This window comes from Pagrus major, chromosome 9, assembly GCF_040436345.1.
Source record: "Pagrus major chromosome 9, Pma_NU_1.0".
Classification (NCBI taxonomy): domain Eukaryota; kingdom Metazoa; phylum Chordata; class Actinopteri; order Spariformes; family Sparidae; genus Pagrus; species Pagrus major.
The window spans coordinates 12422748-12445104 of NC_133223.1; the positions used below are offsets into that span (position 1 = coordinate 12422748).

At 49.5% G+C, this 22357-nt stretch overlaps 1 protein-coding gene across 3 annotated transcripts in view; it reads left to right on the forward strand.

Moving 5' to 3' along the window:
- Positions 1 to 270: 270 nt before the first annotated feature.
- LOC141002370 (BCL-6 corepressor-like) overlaps positions 271 to 22357 on the forward strand; it is a 34897-nt gene continuing 12810 nt past the window's right edge. The window contains exons 1-9 of one of the 3 annotated variants that reach the window (XM_073473679.1): positions 271 to 760; positions 911 to 1040; positions 11117 to 11198; positions 11450 to 14614; positions 16223 to 16279; positions 16790 to 16955; positions 18082 to 18423; positions 19970 to 20260; positions 21628 to 21941. In XM_073473679.1, the coding sequence (XP_073329780.1) occupies positions 11196 to 11198; positions 11450 to 14614; positions 16223 to 16279; positions 16790 to 16955; positions 18082 to 18423; positions 19970 to 20260; positions 21628 to 21941 (4338 nt within the window). In that variant the 5' untranslated portion in view covers positions 271 to 760; positions 911 to 1040; positions 11117 to 11195. Of the gene's footprint in view, positions 1041 to 11116; positions 11199 to 11449; positions 14615 to 16222; positions 16280 to 16789; positions 16956 to 18081; positions 18424 to 19969; positions 20261 to 21627; positions 21942 to 22357 lie in introns of all 3 variants that reach the window. The other 2 variants (XM_073473678.1, XM_073473680.1) reach the window with 2 other exon arrangements.

Genomic DNA, 22357 nt, shown 5'->3' on the forward strand with positions numbered 1-22357 from the left:
GCAAAGCATTCTCTCCATTAACATTATTTTTTATGATCAGCATCACTTCTACTGTGTTTCCTGCCGTATTTCTGCTGTTAAAACCTCGCCTATTCCTGTTTTGGACTTTCAGCGGAGCCTGTGTGTGTGTGCGCTTCCCCACGTTCGTGTGTGTCTCCGCTGTGTGTGCGTGCGCGCGCAGCCAGAGCCGTGCGCTGGAGGCTTATGGTAATTGCGGTCTCCCGACTGGCCTTCTGGGTAGAGTCTGCGCGAGTGGGAGTGGAGCGAGTCGCTCGGTCTCGGCAGCGTTCATCCATTCTGTGCGGCACTCCCCGTACAGCTCCGTGCGTCCTCGGTGCGAACCGGGGCTCTTTCTCTCCACGCTCGTCGAAGAAAACGCGGGACGGAAAGCTACACGGAATAACCTTCAGCAAACCTTCCGAGAAACGGATTCCGCTGTGTGAGAGGACATGGAGTGACGGAGAGCGGGAGAAAGGGGCTTTTTCCGAGGACGGCGTGCTCCGCTGAAACCCAACATGGCGCTGCTGCGAGGTACGGCCGAGCTGAATTAATTTCTCCGCGAGTCCGCCGACCTCGCCACCTGTATCCTTCAGGGGCCCGGGCCACACGGCGCATTGAGTCTCCCACTTAAAGGACCTTTTTCTTCTTTTGTGGATTTCTCTCTATCCTGTTTGTTTTTCCTCCGCGCAGGATCTTTTTGGTGCTTTATGGCTACCCAAGTGACATTCGCAGAGGCAAAAAAGTCCGCTTGAAATATAAGGTACTGGATGAGAGTTGCCTTTAGACAATAGAATAAGGACCGAGAGCTTTATTCGTAAGACTTGTTTTGTTTCGTGACAAGTGGATAACCTGTTAGACACTTTGAGTTGTTTTTTTTTTCTTCCCTGTGGCCGGGATTGTCTGTCTCCAGCAGACAGGACCGTAACCGGGCCAGTCTACGTACGCACGGATCGCTGTCCTCCTAGTTAACTTGGAAAAACAGGAAAAAGGCGTGAGTGGAGGCGCACGGACGGCGGCTGGAACTAGCACCAATTAACCAGGTGAGGCAATCAATGACCAAATCGAAATGTATTTTCTTTCGCATGTGTCTTTGGTGATGTGAAATCCCCCGCGTGAGGTGAGAAAACGCACAGCGCTCTGGTTTTGTAAATAGTGCTTCAACAGCCGAGCTGCTGTTAAATGACCCAGTGTTTTCATGTGGCGTGTTTTTAAATCAAAGACGGTCTCCTTGTAGCGCAGAATCTAAACGCTGTAGTTGTGCGCAGAGACTGGGAGAGGATCGGCCACTTCTAAGAATAGCGCATAGGGTGGTCTTTGTGCGTTTCGGCGGGGCAGTGGCATGTGGTTGATAAATAACACACGCGCGCACACACACATATACACACACACACGCACTCACACACTCATAATGATCCGACCGTGAGCTTGGCCTTTACACAAGGTGAGAAGGACGTCCCAGAGATTAGCGGACTTGAAAGTGGCGCCGTCCTCGATGGTGAATATTCAGGCTTTTCGCACTCTGTTGAGTGACGAAGTGTGTGCGTGCGTGTGTGTGTGTGTGTGTGAGTGCCTGTGAGGCGAGGGTGGGAGTGTGTATGTACGCGTGTGCGTGCGCGCACACGGAGCTTCTGCGCTAAACAAGGTTACGGAATTCAGCCTCGCCCTGCCAAAGGGAAGCGAGCGGTGCTGCTCCGTTTATACACGGTTCAGTTCAGTTGGAGGGCATCCCCGCGGTGTGTGTGTGTGTGCTTGTGTGACTGTGTGTGTGTGTTCGTGGGGGAGGTGTGTGTGTGTGGGGGGGCTTTGTTTGGACAGAGTGAACGTTGATCAGTCGTCTCATCAGTCCCAAAGGTGGTGTTGGGGAAAGGTGTTGGGGGAGGGAGACGGGACTGCACCGCTCACCTTCCTGTCTAGTTGATGGAAACCGCTCTGGCTTCGTGCCACACACACACACACACACACACACACACACACACACACTCTGTTCATGTCTTGCAGGTGTTCTCCGATATGACTTTGCGCTACAGCGTGTTGTCTTCCCCTCTCGCACGCAGGCTCGCTGTGAGACTCGTCTTTTCATTGCGGGGGAAAATCCTTCGCGCACGGAGGATCGAGCCAGTTCGGACCCCCTCCCCCCTGCAGCTCCGATACGTGCTGCTCTCCTCTCTGTAGGGAGAAAGTGCCGCCCCGGACTCTTTAATAATATTAGAAATAGTTTCAAAAAGTGCCACTTCTCACTGTCGCTGTACTTTTTTTTTTTAACGCTTGACTAGCTTTGGTGAGGTTTTACGCATTTAAAGCCGCTTTGCCATAATCCAATCCACACATTTCTACCCTCCTATTATCAACTTTAAAACATTTATTTTTACTTCTTCCAGTCATGCTCCTCCCGCATTATTGTGTGCGGCAGCGATCAGTACGAGCCACTTCTTATAAAGTTGCTGTTTAATTGAAATAAGTGCTGCAAGGGCGTGTTGGATGTTTTCCAAACTGAATCGTCTCTCCTAACGATTCTTTTAAAGCTCCTCTGCGGGCCACGTAGGCTGCATTTCACGACCAGCGAGGCGGCATTTAACCCCGAGACGCTCTCCTCAGGAGGACCGCGCTGTCTCCATCGCAGGAGAACGGCTCACATCGCGGGAGTTTCCCTCCCCGTGCCGCCGCGCCTGCTGCCTGTCCTGGAGCCACACAGGCACTAATTAGGGGGACGCTCTCTTAGGACGATCGATGTGCCTCATATTGACGAGCTTAGTGAGGGAAGCAGCTACTAAAAGACCACTTCAGCCCCGGCAGCCAGTCCGCGCAGGATAGTACACAGCGGAGTGTTCGCTCGTAACGCACAGAGTGTGCGCAGGACATCGTGTTGGGACCCTTCGAGGGAGCAGAGCAGGGGGATTAACTGGTGGGGGGCGGGTGGAGGCCACTTCAGGGGGGGATTTGATGCAGAATTAAAGCTTAATTGTATTCAAATGAAGGCTCGGCCGCCGATGTGACAATGTAGAGGGTTGTTGCGATAACGTCAAGCTAAATGTGACACTGTCGTCTTTAAAAATGTAGAAACAAAAACAAAACCAGCCACTGATCTTAATCCTAAAAATGAAGGATTAAGATCAGTGATCCGTGACACCATGTGGCTGATTATTAACCAAATTGTCCGGATAACACGCTGTTCCACTTGTTTCCCTGCGTGGAGTATGTTTTGGTGAAAATAATGAGACTTTTGCTGTAATGTGTTTATTCTTTGTTTTCATCTCGATTGCCGTTTTTGGTTGCATCCTGTGAATTTCTCACTAAAAAAAAACACACAAGTGGACGTCCTCCATTATAACAGTAATCTTTGGTTGCGTTGCCTTCAGGTACCTCCTCGGCCTCTTTCTTAATAACCCACAAACTTTGCCGCAAAGAGCCTCATGACTGTGTTTTTTAAACTGCTTTGTCTGATGTTTTTGGTAATGCAGCCTGTTCCCCCACAAGCGGTGCGTGTTGTGGAAGCGTAAAACAAATACTTCACATTTTGTGTGGGCCGAGTTTATTTATAGTGTACCCCGTCGGACTGTTTTGCGCATCATTTTTCCACTGTGCGCTGTGATGTCAGTGTGGGGCTGATCTGTTTTCCAGGTGTTGGAACACAGAGGGGGAGGGCTGCTTAACATAGATTGACATACTCACTTTTTTTTCTTTCTTTCTCTCATGCGACTGCTCAGGTCCATTAGGTGTCACGGTGTGGTTCAAGGGTGGTCCCCGAGCAAAATGGGCTTATCTAATTTATTAGACTCTACTACTAATTAAAAATAGCTTAACTAATCAAAGATTTCCCTCTCACCTCTGTCAGCCCTGTCTCTCCACATACAGGCAGTCAATCAATCCAAATCAACAATGTACTTTACCAAATGTTCCCAGTCTGAGGACTTAATGTGTGAATGGGTGCTTCAACACCTTATAATCCCATTTATACAGCATTATGTGGGGAAATTCACTTGTGTGGATGTTGTTGGGGGGGGCGAGGTGCACCTGAACGTAGCACCAGCCTCCGTGCCTGCTGGGGCATATTGTCATGCTGAGTGATGTGTGACAGTGGATGTGTCAGCGTGGTGCTCCGCGGGGTGGCTGCCGCGGGGTCCGCTGCGTGTATAGGCACCACGACCACCATTTTAAACCCATTAACCTGATGTGTGTCCGCTTCTCTAATCAATATATATTACGCACAGATAAGCGAGCACGTCAATAAAATCATGGGACCACTTTAACATGTTTTAATGTGTAGGACAATTCGTCAAAAGAAGTGTTGTGTTTCGTCTCCAGCCGGAGCTGTGAGGTCTGTGTTGTTGTCGTCGCGCTTGTTTTTTTCCTCTCTCGCTCACGCCTGGATATAAAAAAAAGAAAACAACAGTGTCGTCGCTGCCGGCGCTGCGCTCGCTGCTGAGGCGAGGTGCGTGTGAACAAAAGCGGAGGCACGGCAGAGAGCCGAGGAGAGATCGGTTTTCCAGGCGCTGCGCAGCTCCCGGAGGAGACGTCACGGTTTGATTGAAGCTATGCTCCGTGCTGGCCTCCCGGGACCTCGCGATGAAACGGGAGAGCCGTCCCCCCCTCCCTCTCTCCCTCCCTCCCTCGCTCCCTCCCTCGCCTCCTCCTCTCGCTCTCTCAGCGCTCCACAAAGCTTTTTGTTTCGACGAGGTCTGGAGCGCACGGATCACTTCCCTGCAGAGACGTGTCGGTCTCCGGTGCTGTTTCAGCGGCACAGAGACGGGCAGGGGGGCCACACCGCACATTTCTCTCGCCTGTCTGACACATTTAAAGTGATTGTTATGTTGCTGATTACGTGCTGGTCCAGTTTTCACTCATTAAGTTAATCTGCCATAAAGGCTCATAATCACATCTCCAAAAGCAACATTTGGACTTAAATGTTTTAGCTGATAATTACGTTCAGCGGCCTGACGCGCCGTGAATAGAGGGGCTGTAAATCCCACTGCGATTGTATTTAGTTTTGACCTCTCTCTGGCCTATCGGAAGATTGATTTAGCAGCCGAGTAATGATGGCACGCCTCACCTCCCTCCTCTGAGTCTCTGCAGGCTCAGTCTTGATCAGGCCTCCTCGTTTGTTTTTAGATGTCGGCTGCCTCGGGCATCTATCTATCTGACGAAATCCCACAGACGCTTGGCAGCGGGCTGATGGCGATGGGAGTTTATTACACCAACCGTCTTCAAAGCAGGAATGTGTTATCTGCCGTTTGGATGGCACGCCGGACTTCGTGTCGGCTATAAAGCGTTTGACCTCGAGTTGGGGGATCATCAGTGCGCACCTCGAGCTCATTTGGGTAAAGAATGAGTCTTATTTTTAACGTATTGGATCCAGGCCACAGCAGTATCACCTCCTCACGTGTCACTCATGCGTGACCTTTTAAAAGCTAGAAATCTAGGCTGTGTCAGAGGTGTGGGAGTTAGTTTACCTCACACTGATGCAGCACCTGTTTAAACTGACTCATTTGGCCTAATTTACGTCTTTACACACCACCAAAAATGACGCTTCCTCTCTAAACAGACTATTCATCCTATAAGGCGGGAGGGGCCATGTGTACGGGAGAGTGGGGGGGGGTACTTTTAGCGTCATGCGCTTTCATTAGGAACATCCAGCACATGAAAGCAGCGCCAGCATTTCAAAGGAAAGTCAAGAAACCTCCGGTAAACGCGGGCCGACTCATGCATGCGCATCCCTATTACAATCGGGTCCTTTGGTGGCATAAAGGGCCATTTAGTCCCCATTTGGCCCGGGATGAATAGAGGCAGTTCAGCAGCCGCCGCCCGGGCCCTAGTGACAGCACGGGGGGCCTCACAATGTCGCCGTTGTTGACGGCCGTGCCGCAGAGGGAGGGGGGGGATTGAACCGTGCACCGACTTGCATGCGGCTGTGCAGCGGCCCGGGAGGACGCAGGGGCCTCTTGTTTACAGCTCGGTCGCTAATAATGTGACAGCTGAAGAGACGCCGCTGGCTCCTTCCAGCTCTGCGCTCCAGCAGCGGCGGCAGCAGCAGCGCTCCGTGTCTCTACAGCTTCCATCTCCTCCGTCTCTTCACCCGCTGCTGTTACATCACTGACAAACAGTCAACTTCCCATAGATTGCACTCTGGAGTCGACGCCGAAATGATCAATCGGACCATTTGGCACACGTCAGCCTGATAATCGATAACAATTAAAATTGGGCACGCGTGCTCTTTCGCGCTCTCCCCTTTTATGCTGCGTGGTGTTGATGCTGGTGAGAGTGTGGCCCGAGGCTGTGTACTTAGTAGTCAGGCTGTAGTTCTGGTCCGCGCTCTTTGTGTGTTTTCTAAGATTTGTTCCCGCTGATTTCTATTTTGTTCACCGGCGGTGTGTGCAGAATTCCTTTCGTTGCGGGGGCACAAACACACACACACACACGCACATGCACGCACGCACACACGGCGTCGCGATGGTGTGTGCGCGCGCGCCCTCATTTAATCCGTGTTTATGCCCCCCGCCCCCCCACCCCCGTCGCTGCGGAGATTATCCTGCGTCACACTGCATTTTTTTAGAGCTGATCAGAGCTCTGCGCTCCAGAGAGCCTGGCAAGGCTCCAGGGACAAAGAGCGAGAGGGAGCCTACACTCCCGTTAACACAGCGAGACCCACATTCCCGGTCTCCCGTTACATTAGCGTGCAGACTGATCAACCCGAGGGAGCAACAAGCAGATCATAAACAATGAGGTGTTTTTGTGAATGATCGACGCCCCGGGTCCGTTAAACGTGTATCTGCGTTTCCAGTCTGTCCTTTATGAGCCTGTGGAGAGAGAGGAAGCCGCCGGTGCTGATACAAACACGTCCTCCCTCAGCTCAGCCTCTCTCTCACACGCACACACACACACACCACCGGTGCGCACGCAACCGCCGCGCTGCACGGGAAACAGAGAGGCCTGCGCCCTGGAGGAAATGATGAGCGGTGCCGGTGCGTAGGCCCAGTTTATCACGGGTCACGGAGAGGTCAAGTCATTGTCGTCAGAAACAGGAAACACAGGAAAGAGGGAGAGTCGAGTTTGTTTTCTCTCCCTCTTCCTCCTCTCTTTATCAGTCTATCCTTCTGCCCTTGTTTGCCCCTCCTCCCCCCAACAAGCGCACGATAGCGAAATACGGAGCGATACAAGGTTCCGCTAAAAACACCCGGTGGTTTTCTGTTTAATGGTGCGAGTCGGGGCTCCGCTCCAGCGGTCTGGTTTATAAACGCAGCTCCGACCGCTGCGCTCCACCTCCCCCCGCCCGCCTGCCTGGCTGCCGCTGCCGACCACTGTGATGGATTGGACGGCCGTCGGGAGTTGTTTGTTGCGCAAACTATTCTTAGCAGCGGGGATGAGCGTCAACACACGGCCCTTTCCTCCGTTACTCTCTCTCCTTCGCTGTCCTTCGACTCATAACGGGACATCATGGCAGGATTTCTTCCCAGAATATTGTCCAATCATCCGGTTTTTTAATCCAAAAAAGCTCCTTTCATGTCCAGACCTCACTGAAATTATAAATAGCCCGTGAGATTGGAGACGTATATGCCTGAAGCCTTCTGGTTCATAGACCTTCATGGTGTGTTGTTGATGTGAATGTTTTTTAATTTATTGTGAGCAGGGCGAGGTTTCCACACGGTTTCCTTTATTGTTGTGTGTCGGGACGCGTCCTGTAGTAGTGTGAGCAGGTCGGCTCTGGTGTGGCAGGAAGCTTTGACTGCAGCGTGGACAGGATCTGGTTCAGCTTTGAGCCAACAACAGCAGCTTTAAAACGTGCAGCTCTGTCATTAGTGAGGAGGTTGCTGCTCTCTCCATATTGTCTCAGCGCTGTCAAGATGTGATCTATTCCGTTGGAAGGCATTATGAAAGTCTTTAGCGCAAAAGTGTAATTAAGTCTTAACTGTAATGCGGTGGTTTAATGGCTAAAGATGCATTGCATGCATATGAGTTGAAAAAAATCCCTCCACATTGAAAAATATATTATGAATCCTGCATAAGTATAACAAAGTCCATCAACTCCACCCAGTATATAATGAAATATACGGAATGCAGTGTAAATATCGACGATATATTATTTCCCAGTGCAGTTGTAATTAATAAACCCTTAAAGGAAAAAAGACCTGTCAGCGAATTTTTGTTGTAGTTATTTCCCTCTAAAGTACACACAGCATCTACAAAAACATGAGTGGGTTTGCGATCACACAGTGACTGATGGAGCTCTTCCTCCAAAGCGCAGTTTTTAAAGAGGTTCGAGTGCAGTTCAGGGGTCCGTGCATCCTAAAGCCGAGTCTTATTCCCGGCGCTGTGCCGTCAGGTGCTTGATCCTGACCTTGAGGCCCGGTGCAGCCTCTCGTCTCCCCAGGTCTACTATTAATTCCGTGGTAATGACAGGTGCCGTGGCCACGCAAGCTACTTGGTCATCAGCACAGAGTTGGCACGTTTTCCCACTGATAACAGGCTTTATCTTTTTTTTTAGTTGTGCGCACCAGTACAAGAACAGATTATTTCCTGTCTTTATAGTCTGAGTTGTGTATTTTTCCTGGAAAAGGGACATAAATGGAGGCTGTGTTTATACCAAGGACAGTCACTATGTTGGTGGTGAAGGTTACGTGTAGGCTGAACAGAAATGTCCATAAAGGCAGCATGTCATTGAACATCTGCGACTGTATAAGAGGCTTATTTTTTTTTTCGTTGTCGTGTTCTGTCTCATTGAGCGCAGACCTTTCTGTGCAAGAGGAGCCGGTGTGTGTGTGCGTGCGTGCGCGTATGTGTGTGTGTGTGTGTAAGAGAGAGAGAGAGACAGAGAGACGGAGCGCGAGGTGCATGTGTAGCTCCAGGAGACACAGGAAACCGGAGTGATGTGATTTCTCAACGATGTCTGTGTAATTTGCAGAAACGCATACACGTGGCTCTGAGCACACTCGCAGCAGCTCCACTGAAGCACTTTCCCCCACACACGCACACCGTCTCAGTTCCGTCAGATGCGGATGTTGTTGAAGCCGGACTGGCTCTGGGGAGCTGGGGCACGGGAGCTGTGGGGGGATGGGAGCACTGGGGAAGGGAGGAGCCGTGCCGAGGGGCCCACAACAGGCTGATTAATGGCCCCGGGTCACGGCAATAAAAGTGGCGTGCCAGCGGCGCGGCAGCGAGGCTCAGAGGCGTTTCTCTGCGATGATCGAGGAGCCGAGTTTCTCTGCTGCTCTCAGCACTGCCGAGGCTTCACTTCTACTATTTAAAGGCGCTTCTCTCTCTCTGCCTCCCACTTAATTCCTGCAGTGGCTCCCATAACAACTGCCTTGCAGAAATGCCCGCCCTAACGAGTCTTCAAATGTAATATTCAAACTTCAAGATTCCCTTTTAAATAAAATCTTACAAGTGGGAGCAATAATTTCACAGCCTCCGTTGTTTTTTCACCTGTTTGAGGGTTCTGAAAAAGCCTTTTGAAATTGGGAAGACCACTCTGTTAGTATTAAGCTGCCACTTGACTCACCAAGGCTCATAAGAGTGATATTTTGAGTTCGCCTTTTGTGCATGAAGGATTTTTTTGTTTTTTCTGTTTCTTTCTCACCTGTTATTTTTCTCAGATTGTGATATCCCTCACTCAGTAATTCAGAAACAAGGTATTATCACATTTCCTAAAATCCAGATTTTTATATTCACTAAAGTCACACCATAATGTAAATATACATTTGGGAAAATTGCGTTAAACCTTTTTCTGAAAGTTTAGATGAAGGTCTTATTCATGTTTTGACTTTGCTTGGCTACATGTGTTACCGACAGACACTGCACACATATACTCTGAAAAATTTACATTTGGGTTAGTTGCACAATTGTATTTAGTCTTGGCAAAAGCTTTTTTGTCAATCTTTTTGTAAGTTTAGTCTAAGAAAGTTGTGAAATCCAGCCGCATCAGCACCAAGTGGATAAAAGCACAGATTTAATGTTACAGAACAGTTTTTACATTCGTCATAGCCTAAAATGTTGCACTAATGAATAATTGATAACTCTTTTCTTGTGGCTTATTACATATCGCCTTTACATAAAATAACCGCTCCGTTATGCTCCAGTGCTTTAAAGAAATTCAAATGTATACAAAACACTGGCAGATTAAAGGGCATTTCACACACAAAGGGATCTTGGTGTTTTTTGCTTATTGTCATTTCTTTTCTGATTTCCCAAAAGAAAGCGCTACAAAGAAATACAATTTTCATCTCCATGGCCAGTTGTTTTTTTTTTTTAATCTTTATGACTGTCCTTTTTTATACCTGTTCAAACTGAATCAATGGTTTATTGTAATTTTTTGCATACTGGTCTCTTTCTCTCTTGCATACTATACTTTTGCGTGTGTTCGTAGGTGTGAGTGTTTGTTGATCTGTGGCTCTGTGTTGGCGGGCGGTAAATGGTCTCCCACCGAAGTGGTCTCTGATGTATAATCTTTCCTCGCTTCGCTGGCTGAGGCAGCCGGGAGAGCAGGTCAGTGAGGGCACAGAAAAACCAGTGTGTGAGGAACGTGACTGAATAGACGCGGCCCCACAATGCACGTCTAGCCCACAGGGTGGGCAGGATGGGGGTCAGGGGAGGGGGATAGAAGGATGGGGAGGGGTTGTTGAGGGGTGTTGACGGATGGCAGGGCAGGGGAGGGGAGGGGAGGGGAGGGGAGGGGAGGGGAGTCCACACAGTGCTTTCATCTCCAGTGACTACTTCAGTGGACTTGTGTGTCTATGTGTGAGAGAGTAACCGCGTCTCCACCAGTCAGAAGGAGGGTGTGATGACTATGGCTAATAATGCCATTATCTTTCTTTTCTTTGTACCGTTCGCCCTACATTATTTGTATTTGCATTATTTCACATGTTAAAGTATGTATTATAATTAAGTTACTTGTACATTAATTGCATGGAAAGATTTAATTAAAAAGATTTATAAATCTTTTGGAGACGTATATAAATCTCCAGAAGATTTATAAAAAATCTTTTGGAGTTTTTATAAACTGACATTTTGTGCCATCCAATTTTTTTTTTGGCAGTGGGATTACATCAGAGCTGTGGTGTGTTTATGTGTGTGTGTATATGTGACAGAGCCAAGACACTGACTGCTAACTGTTTGCTCATCTCCACAGGGCAACATCTGTTCGTGATGTCGATGCTGAGACACAAACCAACCTGGAACTAAGACAAGGGAACCACATCACACAAAACATGGTAAGTCCCTGTGCTCGTGCTCATTTAGACTCATATGTCACATGAGTCACTATTATGAGAATTTAAACATTTTGTCAGTTTCATTATGTTCATGCACGCAACTAACCTAACAAAAAGAATTCTTTTTTTTTGTGCTTTGTTTAACGGTAATTGTTTTATAGTTCATGCCTTCGATGTCATATTTTCCAAATTTTGATTGAAAAATCAGATTTCAGTCACATTAAGACTTTTAAATCCCTGTTTTGTTGCAGGTGGATGCAAGGTTAACGCCACTGGCAGCAATGGGGTTGGACCGAGGCACTCTGATGCACGATGGTCTTCGACTCCATGGTGGGGTTGTATACCAAGGGATCAGAGCGCTGCCAGCAGAGAAGAGCCGAGAGACGCCTGGCCTCCCCCTCACTTATAACAGGGATGGTCTTCCAGAGCTCATCTACAAGCCGGATGGTGCTCTGGACAGTCGTAAGCCCACTAATGGATACCTTGGCCTCTACAAAGGCACCCCACCTGGTCTCCACAAGCCTATGCTAGTTCCTGGAGCTGAAGGTTTAGGCTTGGAACGCAGATTAGGGCCTGGAGAAAAAGCATCTGAATTGGGCTTGGCAAGTGCTGGTGGTAGCTACCTCCGCCTGCCATGGCTCAGCCCCTACCCTGAAGCAAGCATGTATCCCTTTATGGACACATCCAAGTACGCAGCTCTAAACATGTACAAAGCCTCCTTGCTAAGCCAACCCAACCCCTATCTTCCCCAGCACCTGGCCTACCCTTCTCTCTGTGCAGCCCAGGGCGGCAATGTTAACCCTGCTGCAGCCGCCTCTGCTGCTGAGAGGCTTTACTATATGCCCCCCTACCCTCCCTCTCCCATCTCTTCCCCTCTGGTTGCGCCCCCCATGAGGATTCCTGCAGTCACAGTGGCCCCCACATCACTGGTACACTGCCAAGACAAGGGGCTTGGTGTTGCACCACCATTTGCACAGCAGCTTCACCAACCTTCCCCTCATCCTCAGCACCATCAAGCTGCTATAGACAGGGACCGGTCACCGAGCAGGAGCAGCAGACCAAGCAGACCTCCTTCTAGGAAGGGCTCTAGCAGCAACAATAATAATAGCACTAGCACTAGTGGCACCAGTGGTGGGAATAATAATATTCTGCCTGCTGACTCTTCTCCTCATGCATCTTCTCGCCTCCCCCAACCTCCTGCTCCTCCTGCTCTCATTGACAGTTCACTGGATTTGCAAAGGCCAGTTGCTAGGATAGGACAACCACCCACCTCCTCCACTTCTACGATAGTTGCCTCCTCTTCATCCACGCAGTCCATTCCTCATCCATTTTCTGTGAGCAGCATGGCATCAGAGCAGCCCTCTCCTTCCCGGCCCAGCCCCCACAAACCTAGGCCAAGAGATGGGGCACCTGAGCACAGAAGTGTAGGAGTTGAGAGGAGACCCAGCAGGTCACCCTCAAAACCCAATTTTGAGAGGTCAGCTCACCAACCACAAGCAACCAAAGACTCTGCAGAGAAGCCCTTGGATTTGTCTGGAAGAATGCTGGAGTTTGGACTGCCTCCAAATGGATTCCCAGTTAAGATGGACACTATAGCATCGGGTGCACGTTACGGACTGCCCCCTAGTCGGGAACTACTAAAGGAAAACATATCCCTCCCTCCTTCCTCCCATCCTCACTCTGTGGTTAGCAGCACTTCTTCAAAGGTTCCAGAGAGGCCAGAGATGATCAGCACTTTACACTCTTCCTGGGTTGTACCTAGCCCATCTCCTTCCCATTCACAGCACACACCAGGCCTGCCCCCCTCTCCGAGGCCTAACACAGACCTGGGCCTTTCACAAGCCAAAGGCTCTTCACCCTCTGTCATCAAACACAAGGGTCTGGAGAGAGTTCTCCCTCAGCAACGTAGCTCATCCTGTCCAAGGATAGGGGAGCCCAACCATAATGTTTCCTCCACACAACACTCCTCCCTGGTCAGCTCCAGGGCTCTTTCTCCTAAACCCAATGGTGACTGGGTCAAACACAGCCCCAGTCAATCAGAACATCCACCAGTTATCACCCACCACAGAGAGGGAACAGAGAAGGCCCAGACCACTAAGAGAGGAGAAACGACTCCAGAGGTTTCATCATACAAGAGGACTTGTTTAGAGAATGGTCACCCTCCTGGGCACCTTTACCTTCCTCAAAATGACGCTTACCTGAACCACAGTTTGGCTTATGCCAATAGATACCTGCACTACCCTATCCCTGATGGCATGGCGCTGCACTCCCTGCCAATTACAGGGAAAGGCCCAGTCTACCCTCACCCAGTACTACTGGGAAGCAACAGCCTTTACCCAACCCACTTAGCAGCAAAACACCCTTTACCCTACCACAACCTCCCAGCTGGCCCAGGAGGAGAATACCTCACTTATAATTCACAGGAAATGGCCCATCCCCTGATGCAGACTCACACAGACAACAAGCTGCCAGAAAGGGGAGATGCAGCTTTGAAGCCCCGGGGACAGGAGAAATCCCGGGGAGCTGTCGAAGAATGTGGGGGCCAAAGAGATCACAACATTGGGAAAGATATAGGCGAAGGAAGCCAAATTAAGCTTGATAGGGAAGCAGGAGCACATGGTCAGGGGGGAAGTCAAAGCAAAACCCCCACTTCCTCTGTAACACCCAGAGAAAAGATTGTCTGCATTGACCTTGTACATTCAGACACAGATATTGAGTCTACCCCAACAGTCCACAAACAGCCCTCTGCTGAGACCAGCACCAAGGTTAACCAAAATGAATGTTGTCATAGTAACCAAAATCTGACAAAGACTGACTATGAGCCAAAACACCACCACCTTTCCCAACCTTATCCAGTCCACTCTGGACAGAGCCCCACCGCGAGGCCCAATCACACTGACAGACAGCCAGAAGCTCCTTTTGGGAAACCAAAGCCTCCTCAGGACACAGACTGTCCTGGGGTAACATCTCCCCCAACTTCTCCAGGACAGGTCGCCCAAGCAGAGGACAGCCCAGAGGAACGGAGCCCCAGCCCAGATCCTGGAGACCAGGACCAGAGTACCTTACGCTGTGCTCGCACATCTGGGGAGTGGAGCTCTGGTAAGGACAAAGGAGACAGAGACAGCCGAGCTCTTCACCTCACTCAGCACTGTACAGATGTGGTGAAGGAGGGGATGGCACACGAGAGGGAGACTGAAAAGGAAGACAGTATTGTTGACCTTGGGGAGTCTCAAGAAGAAGGGGATGAGGATGAAGACGACGATGGTAGCCATACTTCATCGAAAAGCTCTCGTAGGTCCAGTCTGGCCAAGAGGATTGCTAACTCTTCAGGCTACGTTGGCGACCGCTTTAAATGTGTCACCACTGAGCTGTATGCTGACTCCAGCAAGCTGAGCCGTGAACAGAGAGCGCTGCAGGTAAGATCATTAACACTTCTGTGTGTGTGTGTGTGTGTATGTGTGTGTGTGTGTGTGTGTGTGTGTGTGTGTATATGTGTATATATATATATATATATATACAGTATATATATATATACACATATATATGTATGTATGTGTATATATGTGTATATATATATATGTGTATATATACATATATGTTTTTATATATATATATACACACACATATACAGAACAGGATTTATTGGTCTCAAGTTGGTGGTTGCCTGGAGTGAGGTCATTATGGCCAATAATTCTCATTTGCAGACATTTCAAACACTTTCAGCTCTAACATTCACGCAGGAATAAATCACAAAGGCCTCTGTCTTTACTCCCGTGCTGCAATATTCAGAACTGCCTGTAGAACAAACCCTGCATGTAATTGGCATAGTCCGCATTTACAACACAGTACAGAATAATTTAGTGCTGTCATGCAACCGTCCTGGCCACAGGCTTGACCTTCCCCTCAGTTTATCATTGTCTTTGTGAGCTGGTGCAAGGCCAGTTGAGGCCCTCTATCAGGGAGGGCAGTTCAAAGGTTAACCAGGGCTGCCATCTCTGTATGTTGATTAGTGAGCAGTCATTGTAAAGGTTATTTCTGTGCGTGCGTGTTTGTGTGTCCGTACGTGCTTGTCCTTGTGTGACTGCCTTGGGGCTATAGCATGCGTTAGTGCTGACTATGCTTTAGAGCCGTATACTGTAGTTTCAGAGCATGACTGTGGCAGCCTCACAGTTCACACTGCCTTTGGCTATGCTTAACCTCAAGGATAGGGGCAGTGGAGGGCTTGCAGTGTGCTTAAAAACCAGCAGCTGCCCTCTTTGGGGTTCATCCTAGGCTTTCTGCATGCCCCCATCCGCCAGTCACTGTCCTCCCCTAACCCTCCTCTCCCTGATGGCCTATGCTATCCTGCCTGGTTGCTTTCCATGGCTAAATAAAACCCCTTCTCCCAACACACTAGATCTATAAATGCACAATTACAGCAAGGTCCCCTACACTTGGGCATCATCCCCTGTCATTCACATACACACACTGAGCCACTTATTTTAGTCTGTTATCTCTGGTTCTTTTGCTCAATGTTCATCTTAGAAACACATACAAATCCTATACTGTATTATCTACTGGCTCAGAGGCAGATATGTTAATAGTTTGCACATGTCTGTCTGTGGTGAACGCACTCTAGAAAACTGTGGTTTGTCTGTGTCATGCTTGTCAATGCACAGCTGCAACACAAAGCTATCAAACGCTCTGTTTCTGGACATGTAACAATTAGATGTGGAAGTCTGTTTGGGGAAAAAAAAAAATGAGACAGCTAAAATTGAATTAGCGTTATCAATCATGCTGAGAATGAGCATATTGTTTGGATGATCTTTTTCAAATTGGTCTTTCATGCCGTTCAGAAATCATTTGATAGTTTTGGTGCAGTGTTAATTGACCTGTTGAGTCACTTTAATTTGATTGTGTTATTTTGTGGGATTGTGGCTGCCTATTGTGTGTAAAGAAACATGTGGGGAAACATAACATAAATTCATTAAAAGAAGATGAAATGATGGACAGATATATTGAGCCCCCCCATTCTAATTGCTTAGATGGAAGTCATATCACGAGAGGGGAGTAATATAAGTCAACCTGCAGCTAACTGGGAGGTCAGTTCTTTATATTTCTTATCACATCTGCCTCTGAAGGCCTCTGTTTCCTTTGTACTCTGTATCGCTGCACACTCCTTTTCCCCCACTCCCCTTCTTTTCTCTTTTTCCTCTCCTCTCTCTGCCTCAGGGCCTAGATGTATATGTTTCCTAGCCATGTTTATGTGTCAGGAAGGGAGATGCCAGGACTTAAGCCCCAGAGCGCATGGACTCACAGTGGCTGCAGTAGTCTAATCTGTGTCTTGATGCCATGCTTGTGATTTATCTGTCTACCTTTTTGTCCTGTGTGTTTGTGTGTGTGTGTGTGTGTGTGTTTGTATGTGTGTGTGTGGGTTTAATTTCTTTGGCATTTTCTTTGATTTTAAGACAATGTGATTTCTGACGCAATTTTTTGCTTCTGTAGCTGTTGAGGCCAGATTGAGGCTTAGAGAGGTGTGTGTGCGGCATGGGCAGACGATGAGTGGTTTTCATGGGTTTTCTCTGCATTTGTGTGTGTGTGTGTGCGCACAGCGGGCAATGATGCGGTTCTCGGAGCTGGAGCTGAAGGAGAAGGAGGGCGGCGGTGTGTGTGTGTCTGCCTCGGCAGCGGCAGCAGGACGGGAGCTGGCAGACGGCCAGCACAGAGAGCGAGCGCTGGAACACTGCCAACACACCACCAGGCAGGGAGAGAGGGAGGGTGAGTAACCCAGCACCACACATACACACACACACGCACTCATAATTCACGCACACACACACACATGCATCCACTCTGCAAATGAACACTCAGAAAGGGACACACACAAACAATAGGTGCGCGTACACACTCACATGCACTTGCAGCAAATGCTGAGGCAAGACCGGGTCACTCTAAAAAAAGACACCATACAGACTCACCACACACACGCACGCACGCACGCACACACACACTTACACACACTCATGCTAGGCAGCGCAAGCAAACGAGCCAGCAAGAGAGAGACGGAGAGGGGGAGTTTTATTTTCAAGAAGTCTTTTGTGCTTATCTTCGCGGAGAGACGATCGAGAGGGAGGGCAGGAGGAGAAGGAGGGGCAGAGATTGCGTGAGTGAGAGAGAGAGAGAGAGAGAGAGAGAGAGAAAGCGGGGGGAGATTTAGCGGGTGAAAGCGGATGGGAGAGCGCAACGGAAAGAGAGAGGGGGGAGGGAGGAAGAGAAGGGGGGGGGGGTTAGTTACATTGGCTGGGAGCCCAGCTGTGTGTTGGAGCGAGGCCGCGGCTGACGTGTGAGCCTAATTATGGCATGGAGAGAGACAGAGAAGCAGAGGGAGTCGAGGAGTGGAGGGTGGGGGTGAGGGAGGGGGAGGCAGAGTCACGCTCAGTGTGAGAAGGGCGTGGTGCGGTCATGCCGTGGGGGAGGACAGAGAAAGGGGAGGGAGAGGGATGGGAGTCGCCGTGCGCAGCGAGTGCGCAGGATGTTTTCTTGCCTCTCCTCGCTGGAAGCGCGAGCGACTGCGCTGCAGCCGTCAGCCCGCTGGCTCGGCTCACATCAGATTAAAAAGTCTTTACCCCATCAAAGTTTTACTGCCTGTCTTTAAAGCAGAATAAAAGCTGGCTGGTGTTTAACTGGCATTCTCCTCTGTCAATCCCCCACCCCGTCTCACCCCCGCCCCTTGTTTCCCTGCTCTCTTTCTGTCTGTCTGTCTGGGTTGCGGTCTGTCTGTCTGCATTCTCTCCCCGCGTGTCTCTCTCCTTTTCATCCCCCCCCCCCCACCACCACCACCACCACCACCACCACCACGCTCCCTGCCCCTTTCCATCCGCCTGTCTTTTTCTGCTTCGCTCAGGTGTCCGGCCGGCGTACACAAACAACCGAGTTCCAGTCCTCCAGAGGTGTGGCGGCCAGCAGGAGCCTTTGTCTCCAGGGCATGGGGCCCGAGACGGGGCCAGAGGTGCCAGCCAAGGAGGGCTTAAGGATGTGGCCAGGAAGTCCATGAGGGAGTGTGAAGGAGGTCACTGTGTGCCCCCCATTTTGACACCGGTAAAAGGGTACCTCGAGGAGAAACTCAGCTCTGGCTTTGGACACTCCAGGAAACGCCTGCTCAGCTCCAAGGCTGAACAGGACGACACGGAGAGGGAGGATGGAGAGAGGATGTCCCACCCAGAGAAAAGAGCCAGGATTTCTGCGGGTGAGGATTTCTCAAACATGCTTCGTCACCCACATGCCACTTCCATTTTCCCTCAAATCACCCGTGGGGGGGGGGGTTATCGAGAGAGAGAGAGAGAGGGGGGGGGGGTTGAGGGAGCGGGGGGCTCCCTCTCTTCATCTGCTTTCCGTTCATCTCTCTAATTCTGCCCGTTCTCTTCCCTTCCCTTCATCCTGTGTTCTGCTGAGCCCCGTCTCATCCCTTGTTCTTTATAAAAAATCGTTCTATTCCTTTTGTCGCTTCCTCCTTCCCAATCAATTCCACCTTAAACCCGTTCCATCACAACCCCCGCTCTCCCCCCCTTTACCACTCTCTGTCCCATCTTTCGCTCTGTGTGGCAGCCAGCTCAGAGAAGTGTTTAATCCTGCCTTTGAGCGGAGCGCGAGAGAGAAGCGAGGAAGAGGGACAGCCATTCTCTCTCTCTCTCTCTCTCAGCTCTGCCGTTCCTCCGCTGCGCTTACTCACCCTCTTCAAAGCTGCTCTTTTCTTCCCTTTTCATCTCCTTTCTTTTTTCCCTCATCTGTTTGGGTTCCTTTTTTTATATTTCTGGCATGCGGTATCGCACTCGCTCTCCCCGGCACTGGCAGACGAGTCAAATAACCCGTCCCCCGTGAATTTCAGGGGGGAGAACTCTCCCTCTGCTTCTCCAGTCTTTAGTGCTTTGTGTCTCCGCCCGATTCTTGACTTCTCTTCCCCTTTTACTCCTCAATCTGTCTGTTTCACATCCCGCTCCCTGCCTCTCTTGTGTGTGTGTGTGTGTGTGTGTGTGTGTGTGTGTGTGTGTGTGTGTGTGTGTGTGTGTGTGTGTGTGTGTGTGTGTGTGTGTGTGTGTGTGTGTGTGTGTGTTAAATATAAGACTCCGAGGGGGTTTTACAAGCCGTAAGAATGTAGTGATTAATGGCCTTTGTTCTTTGTGCTCAGTTGTTTTCAGGTTGGTATGTATGTACATATAAGAGCTTTGTGTGTAGCAGGAGGGTAGAACCATGTCTTTTGAAAGGGAGAAAACCTCATTATGTCTAAAATTTCAACTCATTGACACTGTTGTGGTTGAAGCTTGCCCACAGTGCATTTTTGGGTTTATCCGTTGGGTTTTTAAAGACCTTTTCATACAGGGTTGTTACCAAGTCTAGAAAGTTTGGAAAATGCCTAAATGTCATATTGTCAAGATTAGGAATATGCTTGAATTTGAATATACTGCTTGAAAAATGCTTGATTTTTCAATGTAATGCGGTCAAATAAAAGTGACAATATACATCGATTGCGGTGTTAAAAGGAATTTGAAAAGACATTTATTTTCACATTTTTATGGTTTAGATACCTTGAAAAGGTGAAGAAGAATTTTACTCTTAAAAACCTGTTTATTAGAGAAAGAGAAGTTTTCTTATCTAATCTTTTACTGAGGTCAAAACTTTAAAATAACCAAAAGCTTTATCTTTCAAGGCTTTCACAGGACAACACAGTTCCAGACAATAAAGCTGCATATAAGAGATGGCAAACAATGCCAATTATGTCTTTCTGTTGCCTGCAGATGAGCGTGAGCAAGCAAGTCCTGATGAAGATGACGACGACGAGGTGCGGAAGCTTAAGGTGTGCATCGAGCTGAAGGGACTGCGACTCAGCAAGCCTGCTGCCGGCGCAGCATCCCCGGATGCCTCCCAGGTCAAACAGGAGAGGGCGTGGCCCCAACCCCAGCCTCGGTCTGTAGCCTCAGCCCAGAGCCCGCGGGATCGTAAGATCAGGGCCAATGAGCTGGAGGACAGAGCCGCGGCACAGAGAGCCGACATCAACAGGAAATGGGGCTGCGAGAAGCTACTTAATGGTAAGGATGAACCGCCAGCCGTGCAAACCGCTGCTGTATCTCCGAGTTCAGCTAGGGTAACGGAAATCTATCTTTGGCTCACGTTTCACTTTCTTGTTGAGCAGTCTGTCTTTTGGGGGATTTCCCGTGAGCCTTAGGGGAGGCTGCAGAGGAAATGAGGTAGGGCATACTTCCTCTTGCCAGAGGAAAGGCCCGGCATTCAGAAACGGGACCTGGGGACTAAAAGCTAAAATGCCCCCCCTCCCCTGTGGTGCTGGTCTTTTTGTTCGGCTGGTCTACAGCGCAGACTGAGAGAGTGATGAAAGTGTGAATGAAGGAAGTGGCTGGTGGAGATACGTGTAGGCAGGTGTAGTGTGACTAATGTGTGATCAATGATTTTTTTTTTCTTTTTTCCACTCGAGACCAGTCAGCGGGGAAGGGAGAGTGGGGAATGTGTGTGTTTGGGGGGGGTAACTTATTAAAACCAGGGCTTTCCCTTATTCACGTGCCCAAGCTGAGGCAGAGGGAGGCACGACGAGAGAATAAAAGGCAGGACGGAGATTAAAGGAAGTGACTAAAGCAGGGGAGATTTTGGTTTTGTGTTTCCTGCAGAAACCACAGGCCTTGATTGGCCACTGAATTTTTTTTGTGTGTGCGCTTTCACCTTTTTAGATAACATCACCGTGGCAACGGCCCTGTTTTGGACAATGAATGTGGTTATTCCACTGTGTGTCTGTCAGGGCTATCTTTCTTTTTTCTTGCATTTTTTTCAGGATTCCGCTTATCTGATAAAATGCATTCATTTCTGTTAGGAAGCTCATAGTCTAAGGTTATAAAAGTGTTTATATGTTTAAGCATCAGAAATTTCCCTTTCTTTCTCAGCTTAGGACTGATTTAATGTACTGTTTACGTTAGTTATATAGGAGAACAAATCAGACCGAGACTCCGTTCCTGCGGAATAAGAAATGGTTTGCAGTGCTCCTTAGGAGGAAATGTATTTCCATTAAGCTATTAAACAGCATTTCGACATTGTGGTTTCAAGGGCAGGTCTTTATTTTTCGTGTAAATATGTACTATGAGAGGCTGAAACCAGACAGTGTCACATTTGTTTAAGGAGATTACTCATAGCAGTGTCCTTGCTGCAGTGAATGAGTGCACACAAGTCACTACTGGGGTGTTTATGTGAGCCTGCGAGTCTGTGCGTTTTATTTTTTATTTTCCTCAGCGAGCAGGCATGCTGCGCTCCCAGACAGCTCTGTGCGCTCATTAATAAACCAACAGAGGGTGAGAGATGGCCTTGCAATACCTTCCCATCCTCCCCTTCCACTGAGCTCTCACACTATCAGCTGCTCACTCTGCCTCTCTCTTCCCCTCTCCTTCTGCTCCAGGAGTAGCTGCTTCTCCCCTTCCCCCCGGCCAACTGAAGGACAGGGCGCAACCGCTGGGCCCCTTCTCAGGTGACCGTGGCCTCAAGGAGCCCAGGAGGGGCCCCCCCTCTCCGGCCCCACAGCCGTCTGTGGGAGGCGCCCCTCCCCTCAAGCCCCGTCGCCATAGTGACGCGGACAAACCCAAGGGCAAGCGGCCGTGCAAGACCAAACACACCAGTCAGAGGGAGCGAGAGCGGGAGAAGAGGAAAGAGGCCACACCTAGCAGCCCGGGCCAGCGTTGTGCAGCCGATCTGGGAGCAGCTGAAGATGACAAGGTGAGCGCTGATAGGGTGTCTGGCCAAGATACGGGCGTCTGGATGTTTGTAGCTGTGGAGTCTGTTTCAGTATGCCTGTCGGCGCCTCTGATTATGCAGCTGGGAGAAAGAGGGAGAGGAAGGAAGTATGTTTACAATGTTTAGAGGGCTGCTGGAGCTTTGACCTCCTCGTGCCCTTAGCGACTCCCTGTGGAGCGCCTGCATGCATGTGTGTTTGCCTCTGGCCTTAATTGTCGAACGTGTGTCATCGGTGCCGTTTTGTGTGTAGGTGGCGTGCCAGGGCCGCAAGTGTCTGTGTGTTTGTGAGCATTCCTGACATAACAACAAAACCCCGGAGCAATTATACATCGCACTCGGCGGCGGAACACAAGGCTGCACACACTGCCTCGCTCACACAGTGAGGAATGTGGCAGCCA